Source organism: Tetrao urogallus (assembly GCF_951394365.1).
Source record: "Tetrao urogallus genome assembly, chromosome: 1".
NCBI lineage: Eukaryota > Metazoa > Chordata > Aves > Galliformes > Phasianidae > Tetrao > Tetrao urogallus.
The window spans coordinates 168,809,677-168,826,462 of NC_136813.1; the positions used below are offsets into that span (position 1 = coordinate 168,809,677).

At 36.5% G+C, this 16,786-nt stretch overlaps 1 protein-coding gene across 1 annotated transcript in view; it reads right to left on the bottom strand.

Annotated features, from left to right (window-relative positions):
- Positions 1–15,633: 15,633 nt before the first annotated feature.
- Positions 15,634–16,786, bottom strand: part of TFEC (transcription factor EC) — a gene marked incomplete at both ends in the record, with an annotated part of 69,610 nt that continues 68,457 nt past the window's right edge. Inside the window, 1 exon segment of the mRNA XM_079549842.1 lies at positions 15,634–16,014. Coding sequence (XP_079405968.1) covers positions 15,634–16,014 — 381 coding nt within the window.

Below are 16,786 nucleotides of genomic sequence, written 5' to 3' on the forward strand. Positions count from 1 at the left end.
ACAGGCAGAAAGTGTTAAAATCCAGGACACTATGTCAAAGAGTTGTGAGAATTAAGCTAGCTGGGTAGCATTTTTAACAGGAGGTGGAGGTGGAGTTGTGGGGTTCTGCAGCACATAAAAATAACACATTGTATTCTCCTTGAATTATGGCATTTCCAAAATATTACGCTGCAGACTTTTGCTGGCCCCACAGGAGACCTTTTCAGTGCCTTTTTTTTTTTTTTTTCTTGTAAAGATTTAATTGATCTCTTTTGAGAGTAGAGGAGATCTAATATTTTGCAGATCTATTTTTATTTTCAGCTTTTGTCTCAATCCTTTTCATATACCTTTAATTTCTTCATGTGAATTAATTGAGCTCTCCTCAGATGTACAAAGATGATGAGGTTTGTCGGCACCGTTTATCACACAGGTTATTCACAGTTCTTGCAAGAGTTTTACCAACAGTTTCAGCAGTTTGCCAGGAAAATCTGCTGGTTACTTCTCTGTAAGCATTTCATCAGGCCTACGGATCAGATAACCACTATTTTGGAATTTGCAGCAAGAGCATTTATCTTTTCCAGTGGACTATAATAGCATAAAATGTCTGTATTGCTTTTTTTCTTTTTTTTTTTTTTCTGGATGACAGTCGAGCATCACTATCGTCATTCAATACAGGGAGAAGAAATAAGTACTTAGATATAAGTAATTACATTATTTTAAAAGGGAGAAAAAACTCAATTCCTTCTTTTTGATTTTGTTTACAATTATATTTAAGACAAAAGAAAAGTTAAAGGTGTATTCTATGCTGTATTATCCCTTGCAAGCCACCTGCTTTTTTGCTCTGGTCACATTTACTTCCACATGGTGCATCCTCATTTTTCCTTCCTCACTGTTTGGATGCATTACATGAAAACATGCCTTATCAATCAGTTCCTTGAATATATTGCTGATTGTAGAAGAACTATGGGGTCTCCCTTAGTGAATAACTTTATCATATTTGTATTTTCATCTGTGGTCAGATGTGATCAGGTGGAGGACAGTACCCCTCTGTAAGTGGACTCCTCTCGAAACACTGTTTAGACTATTACTGTAGGTGATCTGCTGCTGAATCACACCTGGCACTTATCTGTGTGCATAAAATACGTGCTGATCTTTTATATGAGAAAAGATTCATTGCTATTCATGAGAAAAAGGGGAAAAAAAAATGGAGAAGTACACCATTTTAGGAACAGGTGGGAAGAAAATGGTTAACTAAATGCAATTTACCAGTCTTTCCTATAAAGAGAAACACGTGGTTTCAGTTTTCTTATTGAAATTGAATTACTGGTTTAGAACAGGGTGGCTGAGAAAAACCATTTAATGCTTAGCCATCCTATCTCCTGAACATACCTAGCAAATTTGGATATTTTTTTCCAGAATCAAGGCATCCCAAACCACAGGACTTTCTCATCATGATTTTTTCCCCACCTTTTATTTTTCATTTTCTAATAATACAAACATTTATGACTTTGTAAACTTAAAGTGTCAGAGAAGGTTTTTCTCTACTTTCTGAGTTTGCTTTTCCTAACTGTCCCTATATCACATATTTGGAGGTGTTCATTCTGTCTGGAAATGAAGTTAACTATTACTTAAATTATCAAGGAAAACATAAAGAAAATATTTTTATCCATTTTATGTCAATCACAAACTACCAAGCATAAATACTGCAGTATAAATATGAAGGAACTGTAGGATTAATTTTACTTTTACCAGGCACCTATATACTTTATGGCATTTACAAACCTCTGCTCATCTGCCTCCTAGTGCTGCAGGTGCCTCACTTGCTTGTAGCACAGCAGTGAGATATTTGCAGTATACCTGTAGTGATCTGAAGTTACTGCTTCTGCTACAGCCTTCAGCTCTTGGCTCATGTGAACCTGTTTGTCCTTGCACTGGAGCCCACAGTTGGAGAGCCCTGCTATGAAATCTCAAGGACAGTAACCATCAGATGAATTGTGAATGCATCCCACTTTCTCACAGCAACTTTGCAGACAAGGCTGGAACTGCACACACAGTTCTTTTTCGTGAACATACACAAAATCACTGAAGCCCAAGTTGTCCTCACTCAGAGCTTCAGATCCTGTCAAAACCCATGGAGCACTGAGCATAAAGCACCAGTGCCAACTTGGCAGATATCTTTAGTGCACAGCCAAGCTGCTCTAGATTGCGGGATAGGGAATGTTTGAATCTGAAGTCTTTCACAGTCAAAGAAGCTAAGCTGCTCCTACAACTAGACTATTACCTATCCTGAGCTTTGTTGTAATCTCTTCTGATTGAAACAGTTTAACTTTTCATTATTACTATTAACTTTTCATCATTACTATTAAAAATGAACACCATAAAAATGACCAAACAAAAAACTGCAACAAAGTCAATGGAGAAGAGATTGATGCCTTATTTAAAGCATTTATTAATCACATGGGTGGAAAATATGATAAGCCTTCAATTTAAAAAGGCAAACCAGATATTTCAAAGCCAGATCTTGTACACTAAGCCACTCCTCTGCTGAAGAGGCCTCGGTGTTTAAATCTTGTTCTTAATTTTCACCTAAACAACATTAGTGCCTCATGCCAAGGAAATATTAATGGCTGCAAGAGTAATAAAATAAGGTGTGTGGCTCAGGCAAATACAAAAAGTGGAAGTTTCACCTCATTTCTGGCAGGTTCCTTTGGTGTTACCCTCTTGGTTCCTAGTTCCCTGAGATGTGTAATTCCCTCACAGCTTTATGCCCTTACTTGATTGTCTCATCATGACAAATAGCATCACAGAGCTGGTGTCTGAGCTCCAGAATAGAAAAAGAGACTTCTTTATGTGTTTTCAGGTACAGTTTAACTCTAACTGACTTGAAGTTACAAATGCAAACCTAGACTACTTTCAGAAGCACTTTCACCTGTTAAATGTCATTAAGCATCCATGAGTATAAAATAAGAGGAAAAAATAAACAGAACTAGAGCTGGAAGGAAAATGATACCATAGCTTGCAAACAGATCAAAGCCTGAAGAGCTTTTTTCTAACGGGTTTCTTCATTAACATCATTCCTTAATATCTACAATATCTACCTTTTGTTCATAAACCAGGGAGTGACTGATTAATAACAAATTAAGTCTGGGAGGAGGAACAACATCATTATATGTTGACAAACAATCATTGCCATGGAAGAAATGCTGCAACAGCGAGGTAGAATGTGTGTGAACAAACAATTGGCTGAAATATGTTTTGATAATCCATATAAAACTTGGAAAATGCAAATAACCTCTACAGAAACCAGAACTGTGAAATAATTCACAAATGAACAAAGGCTAGGAACACATTTGTGACCAATTAAGTTATATGATTGGTTCTAATGTATATTATCATTTTCCCAGGTAGCTTTAAAGTATGAAAAGATGAACAAAATGACCATTTCGTAATAATGTATTTCCTTAGCATGATGGATAACATTTATTATTTATTTCCTCAAATACTTCATTAACACAATGAATGCTTCCAAGTACCAAAAATAACATTTCCCGGGGTTAAAGTATTTTAGACAAAAGATATAAGAACAAAAGTGAGAGCAAGTGCATTGAAGTAGAAGAGAAAATGACATAAGAGAGGAGTGGTGAATTCAAGCTGGAAGGCAAGATGCTCTCCCACAGCAGGTCCTGCTGGTTCTACGAGCAGTTGCCATCACCTTAATGCTTTGCCAGTTAGACAGAAATTTTTACCATAGTACAGATACACCTACTGCAGCTCCCTCTTTTCTTTTCTTTTCTTTTCTTTTCTTTTCTTTTCTTTTCTTTTCTTTTCTTTTCTTTTCTTTTCTTTTCTTTTCTTTTCTTTTCTTTTCTTTTCTTTTCTTTTCTTTTCTTTTCTTTTCTTTTCTTTTCTTTTCTTTTCTTTTCTTTTCTTTTCTTTTCTTTTCTTTTCTTTTCTTTTCTTTTCTTTTCTTTTCTTTTCTTTTCTTTTCTTTTCTTTTCTTTTCTTTTCTTTTCTTCTTTTCTTTTCTCTCCTTTTCCCTCCTTTTCCCTCCTTTTCCCTTTCCTTTTCCCTTTCCCTTTCCTTTTCCCTTTTCCCTTCCCTTTTCCCTTTTCCCTTCCCTTCCCTTCTCCCTTCCCTTCCCTTCCCTTCCCTTCCCTTCCCTTCCCTTCCCTTCCCTTCCCTTCCCTTCCCTTCCCTTCCCTTCCCTTCCCTTCCCTTCCCTTCCCTTCCCTTCCCTTCCCTTCCCTTCCCTTCCCTTCCCTTCCCTTCCCTTCCCTTCCCTTCCCTTCCCTTGCCTTCCCTTGCCTTCCCTTCCCTTTTTTCTCTCCTATCCAATCTCTTTTCCTCTCTCTTTTCCTCTCTTTTCTTTCCACTTTTTTTTTTTTTTTGGAAAGTGTTTTATTCCTGATCTAGGAGACTGTAATTCTAAGCATACCTGTCAACATCTGCTATCCCTTGATTTCTATAAACAGTTGGAACTACTGAGTAAATCATATATTGCTTGTATGGTGTATTTAAAAACAAACAAACAAACATTCTCTGAATTATGAAGCATCCCCCAGAACAGAAGAAAGTGATTATCTGTAAATATAAAATTTAGTGTATATCTTCAATGAAACTTAAGAACACTGATCATATATACTTTCAGAAATTTTAGAGATTTATTTTCCTCCTTAATGTCAAAGGAGTATTATTAATTTTAACCAAATATATTTTCTGTAGCACTTTCCGTATTTAAATATGCTCTATAACACATTTTTACTGTGAAACGAATACATCCCAGTAGAATCTCAAAAACAATTCTATTTGGTTCCTGAACAGTTCTATTTATGAAAAGAATGACACAGATAAATAAAATGCTGCATATTCAAACCATAAGAAATTCAAAATATGTCTTCCAGATCAACCAAAAGAAAGAAAGTTTTTACTCTGAGACCCTTACAGGAAAAATGGTCACCTGTCATATTACAGTCATGAAAATTTCTTATATTCCAGACATTACTGAGCATGTTTAAGATACTCTTGAGCTGTTTTGGCAGATACTTATTGATGCATTTTAAGTCTTTTGTTAGCTATAGTCTTTAGTCATTTTAGTGTATTGAGAACTAATCTCCAAGTCTGTCAGTCCCATTTTGCATTACAAATCATTTGTAGTTTTATAACTGTCATTTCCAAGGACATCTGGAAAAGATGGATTTATGAAAGGTTATCGTGCATTCTAAGGAGGCCAGGAATTAGCATGACTTTGTAAAGGTTCTTGTAAATTGAGCAGCAGCCATCACTGGCAATAAGCTGTTTTCTGCTCTAGTCAAGTATCTTTATTTAAATATTAAGGAAGAGGTATGACCTTTGGCCTCAAAGATCACTATGATACAGCAATAGCACAATCTATTAGCTGTCAATGAAGTATTATGGCCCTGGCTCTCTCAAGACACCTATTTGTGGACAGTGTTATAATAACCCTTCCATTAGGCATCCCCAAGGCAAATAACCTTGGCTTTAACAGAGTCAGTTTAAAATTCCTTGGAGTAACATTAAGAGAATATCTGGTTTGTGTCAGTTTAGGATCAACTACCAGCATTAGTCCCATTCTGTAAATTGTAAGTAGCTGTGGATTTATTAGAATTATTTTATACATGCCCACAGGTAAATATTAAATACAAAGGATGTGAAAACTCATATTGCTTTCCACATCCTACGCAGAATATATATAGATTAATGGACACCTGACAGGTCTGAGTATTTTAAAACAGGATCCATTTTCTACTGTATACATTTCATTTCTTTTGTTGATGGAAATTACACAGTGCCACTAGAATTAAATTGTGCCAAAAAGAAAGAAAGAAAAAAAAAGAGAAAATCCTCCTGCAATATATAGCAAATGCAATAAAAAGCAGTCCAGATAACATTCCAGTGAGTTGGCATGTTATCCTATATAGTTAGGTACAGCTGCAGTAAGATTAGGGAACTATTTAAAAAGCAGAGAAAATTTCGTATGCCCCCTCATTTGCCTTCACTGCATTTCCTGCTGTACAGATATCAGTATATTTAATATGCAAAGCCCAAGTTGAAGTATTTTTAAACTTGTGGGATATTCGGAACAGGTCTTCAGTTTTTCTATTATTTATGCAGTATAAATCTGGTAGTGCTCCCCTAATATCAGCTCAACTGTTCTGAAACACAAACTACACAAGTTTCCCTACCTATATAAACTCAGTTAAAACTGTTTCCTGCACCTTCTGCAAAGAAAACAGCTGTAAAGTCATCTTCCCTCTGAGTTAATAATCAAGGTGAAACTCCATCTGAAAAATCTTTGAAAAATCATAGGTATCTGCAAGTCTTAAAAAGAAGCTACTACAAATGTTATTAACATTTCAAATATTTAGGCCTGTATATTGGTGGTAGTGTTTCTATTGAATCCAGCTTTACTGTCTAACACAAATGGCTTTTACTGCTGAAACCTAACAAATAATGTGCTTACTGTTGTACAATTAGAAGTGTGTCTGGTTCTGCAAAAGTTGCTTCTATGCAACTTTCTTTTCTGTTGATTTTTAGCAGTAGTAGATCATTCCCTAGGCAGGAATAAAAGTATTCATGTCATGGGAAACTACAGCAGCTGTCTCCCAGTGAGGTTCAGAGCCTCCACACCACCTCCTGTCCCCTGAAGGGCTTTGATGGCAATGATGGATCCCCTGAAGCCACTACCCCCAGGACTCCTCCGCTTAAGAATGGCTTATGCATTGCAGAGGAAGAAAGCACCTGAATTAGAATAACTCAGTGCTAAATTGGCCATTTGTCTCCACTTACTTTTGAAGAATTCCTATTCCACCCCTCATTTTAGGAGGACAAATAAAGGGGAAAAAAACCTGCGGAGACAATAGTCTATCATGCTGCAATCCATTCCCTAGTGGTGCACAGGGATTTATCCCCTTTCCTAACAAAGACAGAAAAGACAATTTCTGCCTGGGTCATGTCTGGAAATATTTAGAACTGCCATCATGGATTCAGACTCCAGCCAAGAGTAATTCCCTGTCCTGGGCTCCATGAACCTGAGGAACAATCCTTTCAGTCAGGGATCTCAGCTCTCCCCCAGCAGATCCTGGCATGGCAACCAACCCTAGGCAAGAGGAAAAGGATCCTTAGCCAAACTGAGGATGCCAACATTTTGCAGCTGCTGTTTTCTCCCTGACATTCTCTGAGTTAGAAGCTGTGGGTTCAAAATGCAGAACACAGAGAAAGATGGCCTCACTTTTCCCATGACACTGACGAGCTCATTTTAAACCAGTGCTAGGAAACTCCTCATAGTTTCAAAGCAAACAATTAAGTTGAGGATTACTGCAGTTGTTGTCAAGCGCTCAATACTCATATATTGCACACTATGAAGGCAATATTCGCCTTCAATAAAGGACACTTGACTCTTGTTCATTCTCCTTCTTGCAGTGATATTGGATACAAAGCCATTTTCCTTTCATAGGGCAAGACATGGCAGAATCTAGGATGTAATTTAAGGAGCTCTATTGATATCATAAATTACAAGAAGTCTGCTGAAGCAGTTTATGAATGGCAGTAAAAACCTGAAGCTGAATTACATCATTAGAATCATATACCACATACGTGTATTATTATTTATTATGCAGACCTAGGAATCTCTGTATTTTACAGATGAGGAAGCTATAGGACCTTGTGCTAAATGAGAATAGGATTTCCACTGCCTCTCGCTGGCAGATGTCCCCCACTGTTATAACAGAAAAGCAATGTTTATGAAGTTGATCCATACTGGAGAAAAGCAACTCAGGTCTCTAAGCCTGGAAAAGTGACATATGGCACCCCTCCACATCCTCCTCAAATTCAGTGGGCCAGTAGGGGAGTAAAGATGCTACACAGAGAGTGCCACAAGGAACTGCTTCTGTAGAAACCATTGCTTCAGAAAATCATCTTTGAAGGAGACAGAGGTATAGGAATATATTTGAAAGTATTCCTAAAAAATGTGCTTACTCCTCGGTTCTGCTATACCAGCAAAATAGAACATGAAGCTGCTATATGAGGCAGTAATATGCATATTTTTACGGGCATATGGAAAAGATAATTTTTGCTTTGGGTGCAAGAGAAAAGGTATAAAAACTCTTAGCATAAAAAGCAAACAAACAGGAGACCATTGATGGAAATAGTCTGCCCTCACCAGCAAGGCAGTCAAAATCAAGCACTCACAAATGGGTAACACCAAAAAAGTGTGCCTGGAGCTCACAACCACCCGGCCTCGAGTTTCAGGTGCATAAGGGAACCAGACATCCATTTCCTACTGGATTCCACTATAATGAGCGTCAGAACTAATTTAGCTCCTCTGAACTGGAAAGACTTATAGGAAAAACAAGTTTATTTTATTCCCAAGCTTGGTAATACTAAATATCAAGGCATGTAACAAAGCATTTTTGACATTTTACATAACTGTATTAGTAGTACATTGCATTAGTAGTACACTGGCATTGTTGCACAGCTACCAATCTGCTGAACCACTGACTGATCAGCTTTGGCTGAGGCTGTAGCTGGACTCTGACAAGGAGGAGAAGTCGCTGATGCTCCTCACACATCAGCAAAGCAGGAAGGGACGAATATCTGTGCTCTGTCCTCCAGAATCTAGCACAGTTTGAAAAGGTGAGGAGAGAAAAAGTGATGTGAGAGAGGTGGGCGAGGAGCAGCACTCCTAGCTTAACATGGAAGCTGTGAATAGCCTGAAGAGAGACAGAAATAACATCTTTTCTTTCCCTGAAGGAAGGGGCTCCCCTGTCTGTCTCTCAGGTTGAAATTTGCCTTTGAGAGATCTTCCCTCAGTGCACTGGCATCCATTTGTGATATTTTGGGATTAGGAATGTACCTTCTTTAGTTTTCCACAATCCCTGTCTTATCTTAGCTTATATTTAGCTGTCTTGAGCTTTGTTTTCCCTTGTTTTTACCCACTGGGGGAAAATAAATAAATAAATAAAAAGTCAAACTGGGTGTAATTTAAAGTGTAAATTCCCAAGTGGAGACAACACTACTTAAATTTTTATTGCAAAAGTTGATTCTATGTTCCGCGCTTACTGCTGACCATGCTTACTTTACCTCCCAGTAAGACTATATTGCTTTGTGTTGGTTTGTTTTTATAGCAAGCTGGTTGTGTGTATTAGCTGTAGAAATCATTTTCCAGTGGAAATGGTGTTTCTGCAATGATTCCAGGTATTTGTTTAATTTTCCTAGTGGCTCTGGAATGATGCAGAAGCTTTTCTTGGTGAGGTTCCTCACCTTAATGATGAGAAAATATGGCTGTGCCACTAATTGATAAAAAGACAAATTCAAAATTTTGAATGGAAGAACAAGGGAAAATTTTTCCACCAACGAAGAAGTATTGCTCTGATTTTAAAGCTGCTCTGGAGTTGAGCGATAAACAACGAAAACTGGGCATCATTTATCCATCTAGAGGAAAAAGGAAAAAATATTCTTTCACAAATGAAGAAGTTAGACAAATTGATCAGGAGTATCACAGGCTGCTCCAAGAACTGGCCTGACTGTGTGAGACGCCAGGAAGTAGAAACAACACGCTGAAGAAGTCTGCTTCTCCATCTCTTCAGGTGTACCACAGTGCCATCAACAGGCAAAAAGAGCAGCAAAGAATTGAAAAAGAAAATCTGGCTTTATTTTTTAATCTGCTTTAATTCAGTCTGTTCTTGGAAGGCAATGTGAAATATTTAGCTAACGAATTTTTCCAAATGTGAAATACTAAATTTAAATAATTTGGAATCATGTGGACACTGAAGGCAAGAACACTGCAAGTAAATAGAATGTGTCACCACCATCTGCACTGAACAGACATGCACTCCTAGCGATTCCTTGGATGTCAGTAGGGGAAAGTACTCTGGGAAATATTCATGGAAAATATTATCTTCATTGCCTCCTTTCATACAGAGGGCTTCCACTAATTTCAGCAGCCTGTGATGGGGCTTTTCAGGTAATTTAGCACCAGAAAATTTATTTTTTTATACCTGAAAATTAATACCCAACACCCTATCTAGAAATCAACAGGAAAAAGATCTTAAGTCTAAGTGCTGGTACAAGGACTGGTAGGTTTTTCACATAGTTGAGAGCATTAGGATAGCTGATCATCCAAATTTTTTGAGATATACCTTGATGTACACCCTGATATAGTGATGTAACATATATTTATAGATAGAAAAAGTAAAGAGTCATATAATTTTCTGATGAAACTACATGGCAGAAGGGAAAATGAATGCCAACATACTGAAATGCATGAATGAAATGAATGCATTAGCCATTATCTTAGCACTAACTACATCCACTTACGTACATGGATTTTATTTGGAAAAAAAGTGCAGTTTGGAAAGGAACTGAGATGATTTATTTTAATGACATTAAAAAAAAAAATAAAATACCCCCAAACATTATTTTGTATGATTTGGGGCATTTCCTCTCCTTGTATAAAGTGTTGCCTATCAAACTCATAAGCATATGAATCTCTTTGACTATACTATTGTTCAATCTGCCTGTTCATAACTCAGCCTCTTATTCCATTATAATGCTTGAATGATTCACAGGCAGTGTTTCCAATCCACTTTTCCTATCTTGTGAAACTTTTAAACGAAATGTTAGCATTTGCAGGCACCAGATGTTTTGACATAAGGAGAAGCAATATGTAAATTTTAATCCATGCTAGGAACAATAGCCTGGAGGCATCTTTTTCTTATTACATGAATCATATACTTAACCACAATGCGGTGGATTATATCAAAATCATCACCGCCCTGAATATAGAACACTTGTCTTGTGGTTGCCAATTAATGAAATTGATATATATTTAACTTGATGGGTACTAGTGATTTAACCAATAAGCCTTAGCATACTTCACTACCGTAGCGTCCTTTATAATTAGACTTCTGGTCTGATAATTATCACAACTTCATACATTTTCCTCTGATCTCTCATTGGCTGTCAGCACAAATGATGCTGACATCAAATCTGTTTGTCTCTCAATTGCAAATCTCACTACTTTTAATCAAGCAGTGTGCTTTTCTGATCTTTGAAATAACTTCTGATTTTATTTTCTGATGCTGTTTATTCAGCCATTAAGAATCTGATCCTGCAACAGGCTGAGCATTGCCTTTCTTCAAAGTGAACTGAGGGCTCTCAGTCCCTCACAAAGGAACTGAGTCCCTCACAAGGAACTGAGTATCTTTTATGATCAAATCCTAAGTGCATAATAAATGTGTAGAAAAAAAGCAAAGCTTCCCTCAATGGCTAATCACTGGACTTTAAATAATATTTATGATATTATTCTGTTTTAATGCTGATACGGATGTCGTTGATTTGATGAAATAAAGATTCTGGAGAGCATTTTTATTACAAATAAAATGTTTATCTGATGTACACAAACAATGAGCACCATTATACAAGAAACAAATGAGCTATTACAAAACTGTAGCTGAAGTATATGTTACTACTTAACAGTATTTGCATCATGCCATGCACAGAAAGCACCAAATATACTGTAATGAAAGCAGCACTTTTGATATTAGGAATTCAAAAAAGCAACCCAAATTCTTACTCAATTTATTAAGAAAGAATATCTTTTAGTGCCAAAATGCTACCTAATTATCAGCTTTAAAAAAATGTTTTACATCTTAAAATACAATATTCTGTTTATCCTAGATTGTCTGGGGAACATCTAGTACATTAAAAGGTTTTTGTAGAGCTTCTTAGTGATTTAACTGATATCATCATGCCTGCTAGCAATTTCGCAACATTCTGAAAACACTTTCCATAAATCAAAGCCTTAGCAGCAGGAATAAGCAGATGGCAGGAGACCATATTAAAGAATGTATCAATTATTTTTATTAATGGGAGGCTACTGGATCATGATGTATCATAATGGACTAAATGTTTAGCAGTTGTGAAGTGTTTTGTCTGTTCAGTATCTCAGGTGCTCTTAGAGGATGTTATTATATTGTCTTGTGATGGCATTCTTCGTGGGACTGGGTAGCGAAGTTTCACAAGGGAAATATAAAGAGATGTTTTAATTTCAGTCCTTTAATTGTATTCATATAATAAACATAAAATACCAGCCTGTATAAAATGCAATTTGAAAAAGATTGCATATACAGTGTGTAATAAAGTACGTTCTGTCTGCATACATTGACTTAGAAAACAAGATACTATATGGTTAACAATGAAAAATAGCAATTATTATAAAAATATTCTACAGTCTCATAATAGTAATGTAAATGCCTTTACTTATCTAAGAGACTTAACATAATTTTAAATTACAATAATTTTACATCCTCCATTCATATATACAGCCCTATTAAAGTCAAAAGGTATTACAGTAACAGTGTTCTTATTGAGATTAAATGAGTGAATTATATTTAGTTACTTTACTACATAAAACAACTGTATTCTGTTTGTTAAAACCGTTTGCACTTGCTGTAGCTTTTCACACCATCTATGCTATGCACAGTGAAATAATCTAAGTTTCTGTTCTTAGGATAGTATCCATATCCATTTCATGAATTAAACAGGATGTTAATATTTCAGCTCCCTTTTCCTTTTGTGTAATTATCAGTCTGCTAGTTTGTGTATTCTGTAAGAACGTGTCCACCAGCTCTGAACAGCTGCTACTGAAAACAAGCAAGAATTCATCATTTATCATTTAATACATTTTGACAAAAATAGCCAGTTCTCCTCACCCCCTGCCCTGCTTGAGGTCAAACTCTGTACGTCTTTAAATTCTTTTCTAGACCCAGAGCCATGGACAAATTATGCATCTCTTTCATGGGATTTCATTAAACGGATCTGTATGATTTGGGGAAGAGCTAAAAATGTGTTCTGCGCACACCACATTTTAGTCCAGTAAAACTCTCATGGACAGGAGAGAAATTCTGCCTGAGGAGGGACATCAGGGTTTGTTGCTGCAGTTGTGCAATCCTTTTCATCTGCGCAAGCCAGAAGACACTGTGTTCTGCTTGGCCCTCCAGCAGCCTTCCCAGCTGCACAGCAGTCTCACCACATCGAAGTGGGAGAGGGGATGCTTATTCAAAACAACCTGGGATACAGTTACCCTCACAAAGATCTCATCAATATCTTCAGTGTGTGGTGCCCTGGTGTATCATTTTTGGTAGCCTGTATCACCATTTCAAGGATGATGGTGCAATACAGTGAAAACACTAATGACCACTTCCTTCTAGAAAACAGCGTAATGGTAGTGAAACATCATCATCATAATACACACCCACAGGCATGGATACATTTAGCTTTTGCAGAGAGGAGGGTGCTGGAAACTGTGTGAATGAAGACAGCTTGAGTGTGCTTAATGCAATTGCAGAAGGAGCATTTCCTACCTCCTGCTAGGTTTCTCAAGCTGGAAGAGAAAGAAAAATCTGGTGCTTCAGACTGAAGCAACTGCCAGAAGAATGAAAATCAACTTTAAAACATTTAATGGATGTTTTAAAACTGTAAGTTTTTTAAAACTATAATGCTTTTTTAGAGCAGTCCTTATAACAGTCATGAAACTCAAGATGTTATTTAAAGTCAATATAGTTCAGAACTATGGTCTACCTCCCATGTAAAAGTTCAATGGGAAAATCATGTAATACATTCATTTTTAATTTCTTTTTCTCCATTATGAGCAATCCTCACTGGTGTATTTAAAACTAATATAGCAGAAACTGCAGTACAAGGACAAATGGCATTTGATGTCAATCAAGTATACTTTCCTTTCATTAGCTGACATGGACAATACACATCCTAAGCTAGACACAATGTGGGCACAAATTCTACTTCCAATTCATCATATTTTTTATATGAACACCAATTTCAATGAATACTTATCTTGTCTTTAGCATAACTATGACAAAGCAAGTTTTGTTGAGTGTCATTTAAGGAAGCACTCCAGTTACTGGAGGTCAATGAATTTTGGTTAGTATCACTTTGTTTTTCCATTCCTTTCCTCCATGTACAAATAAAAATAAAAATGAAAAATGAAAAAAAATCTCAATCATACAGTAGAAGTGTATGAGAACCAGTTTTGTGCTGGCTTTTTGGGAACCCACACATACTTGACAAGAAGTTACTTCTGCTCTGTTCATCTTACATCAAAATAGTTTACAGAGGCAAACAGATATCCTCGAGTTTCCTATAAGCATACAGACTCTCATGAAATTGGGCGCACCATAATATTTCATAACCATGGGTTGGTCAGGAATGGGCTACAGCTCTGGATAAATTAGACCTCAGGTACAAATAACAGAGGAGGAAATAGGAGGAAGCAAAGGATTAGCTCTTGAAAAGTATGTTCAAATACACTTATACCATTAACACAAACAGCATTCCATTTTCTTCTTTGTTTCTAATCAGGCGAATTTTCTGGGAAATCAAGCAGGGCTCAGTGACTGCAAAACTTAACACATACGTTTGAAATATATTTTGAATTATTAGAAAACTCCCAAATATGCTCTTTTGATGCTGGTAGGAAGAGCAATGAAGAACTTGTACGAGCTTATTTTCTACATGTTAATATTACAATTAGAATGACTGCACTTAGTGTACTCCAGGAAAACGCATCAAGTCTTCCAAATATTTCCTTTGATTTGAAGTCTTACTTGCTTTTCTATAGTGATTGCAAAGGCAAATTTGAAATTGAATTACCATTGTTTCAATGTGTATAATGGAAATCTGGCCAATTCTCTCTATTCACAAACAATGCAAAGGCATAGCTATGGAAAAGACAGACTCCCTTTAGAAAAACCTTGATGTGCTCCCAAAAAGCTCTGGAAGCACAGTCCAGAAGCACACTGTTGCATATTCTTATCTCTTCCACATCAAGAAGGATACAGCTTGATTATTCTTGGAATAAGCAGCTGACACAGCACTTTTACAAGTAGTATTTGTTTTAAACTGTGCTAATGATAATGTGGAATATCTTTGTTCAGTCTTGTACATCCACAGTCTTTCTAAACACTTTCTACTGAAACATCACCTTTTTCTGTTTGAATTTCTTTGTGTTTCTGTCATTATGTTAGTTTCTATTTTTCTCCTGTATCATTACAGGAAGTCTATGTGGTTTTAAATTCATGCTCACTTCACTTGTGCAAATGAATTACTATTTGTTTTTTCGGATTTTAAAACATGTATCACTCTATAGTTCCCAGTTTACATATTCTCCTACTGTTTCTCATGTTTTGTAGAATTTTTAACACAATATTCTCATTGTTATAAAAAAAATAGCAAATTACTAAGCAGCACATATATAACAGATAAATGTAAATGCAGATTGAAGACAGAGTCTGAACACATTTGTGTAACACAGACATTCCTTTTGTGGAAAGCATTTTCATACTGCTATAAAAAGTCGTGGAACAGTAGTAAAAAGATTTCCAGGGAAGAAAGATTTGTGCAAATGTCAGCTGTGAACAGATGATGTGAATCTAGGGCAAAGTGATCTGAATCCATGTATATCTCCTTTTCCTGTGAAGTAAATGCTGATTTAAGCCTTGCCTGTTATCTTCACAGTGGTTTTCCATATTCATATTTGGAACAAGCACACACACCATGCTTATGTTCAACTCAGTCTGTTAGCAAGTGGTTCAAGGAAATGCGAGGCCCTTTCTGCTTTTATAAATCGTCTCCATCATCTGTGCTAAAGCTGCTTCTCCTGCTGCTCTCTTTTGATGCAGCTGGGGATGTGGAGGACAAGAGAGGATCTGCTCCAAATGGTGATACTGTGTCATCCAATAAAATTTCCTCTAGTCGTTGCTCTTCTTTTAGAGCTGCGCTGAAGGACAAATCGGTGAAGTGGGAAAGTGGATCAGAAAAGGGTGTAGATCCATCACAAACATCAGAATTTGGTCCATGAGCCAGAGGCATTTGATGAGAGTAGTCTACAGAGTTCTCCTCTGGATATGACTGTTGCTTGGTGACCTGAGCAGCTAAATCTACTGCACTGAGCGAAGACATGACTGGAAGGCCATGCGCACGTGCCTGGATCTCTAGTTCCTAAAGTTTAAATAAATAAATAACAAACAAATAAATAAACGAATAAATAAATAAGGATAATTAGATAATGACTTTGGAAGAGAAATAATGTTTCAGAACTACCATGATAAGTATACAGACTATACATGCAAATTAAAGATTTTTCTTGTCCAACTGTGAAACTATGTTGTAAAATACAAAATTATTAATCTATGAAAATTTGCACTGAGCCACCAGTTAGTTTTCCTTTTAATTCCATTTTCACCATTAAACAGCTCTCCTGCGGGAATGCAAGATGCACAAGAGGTTTTCTGAAATCATTGCCTTCTTTACTTAATAAAACTGACAGAAAACTGTTGCAAACTTTTTGTGCACTGCTATCCAAAGATGCAGAGGATATTTTACTTCACATTTCTCACAATATACATACATAGCTGTAAATTACAATACATAAGATGACTGATTTTTTTGTCTAGCTAAGTCATCATTGCATGTGTGCATAGTCATATATGCATTTCCACCACCACATCATGTTCATTTGTGTCAAGAGCAGATACAACATTGCACACTATACCTAAAGAACTTTAATGTGAAATACAGAAGAAAATGAAAACACGGAAAGGAATTTTAAGTCCAGTATTGTGTTTTTGGCACGAGAGATGTACCTTTTCCTTTCCTTTTTGTCCTTCCTAGTCCATAATATATACTGTTCGTACACATACTTCATTAACTTTCCACATATTCCTTTATGTAAGGTATAATGATCACAGGCATTTCCTAGAAATCTGAAAAT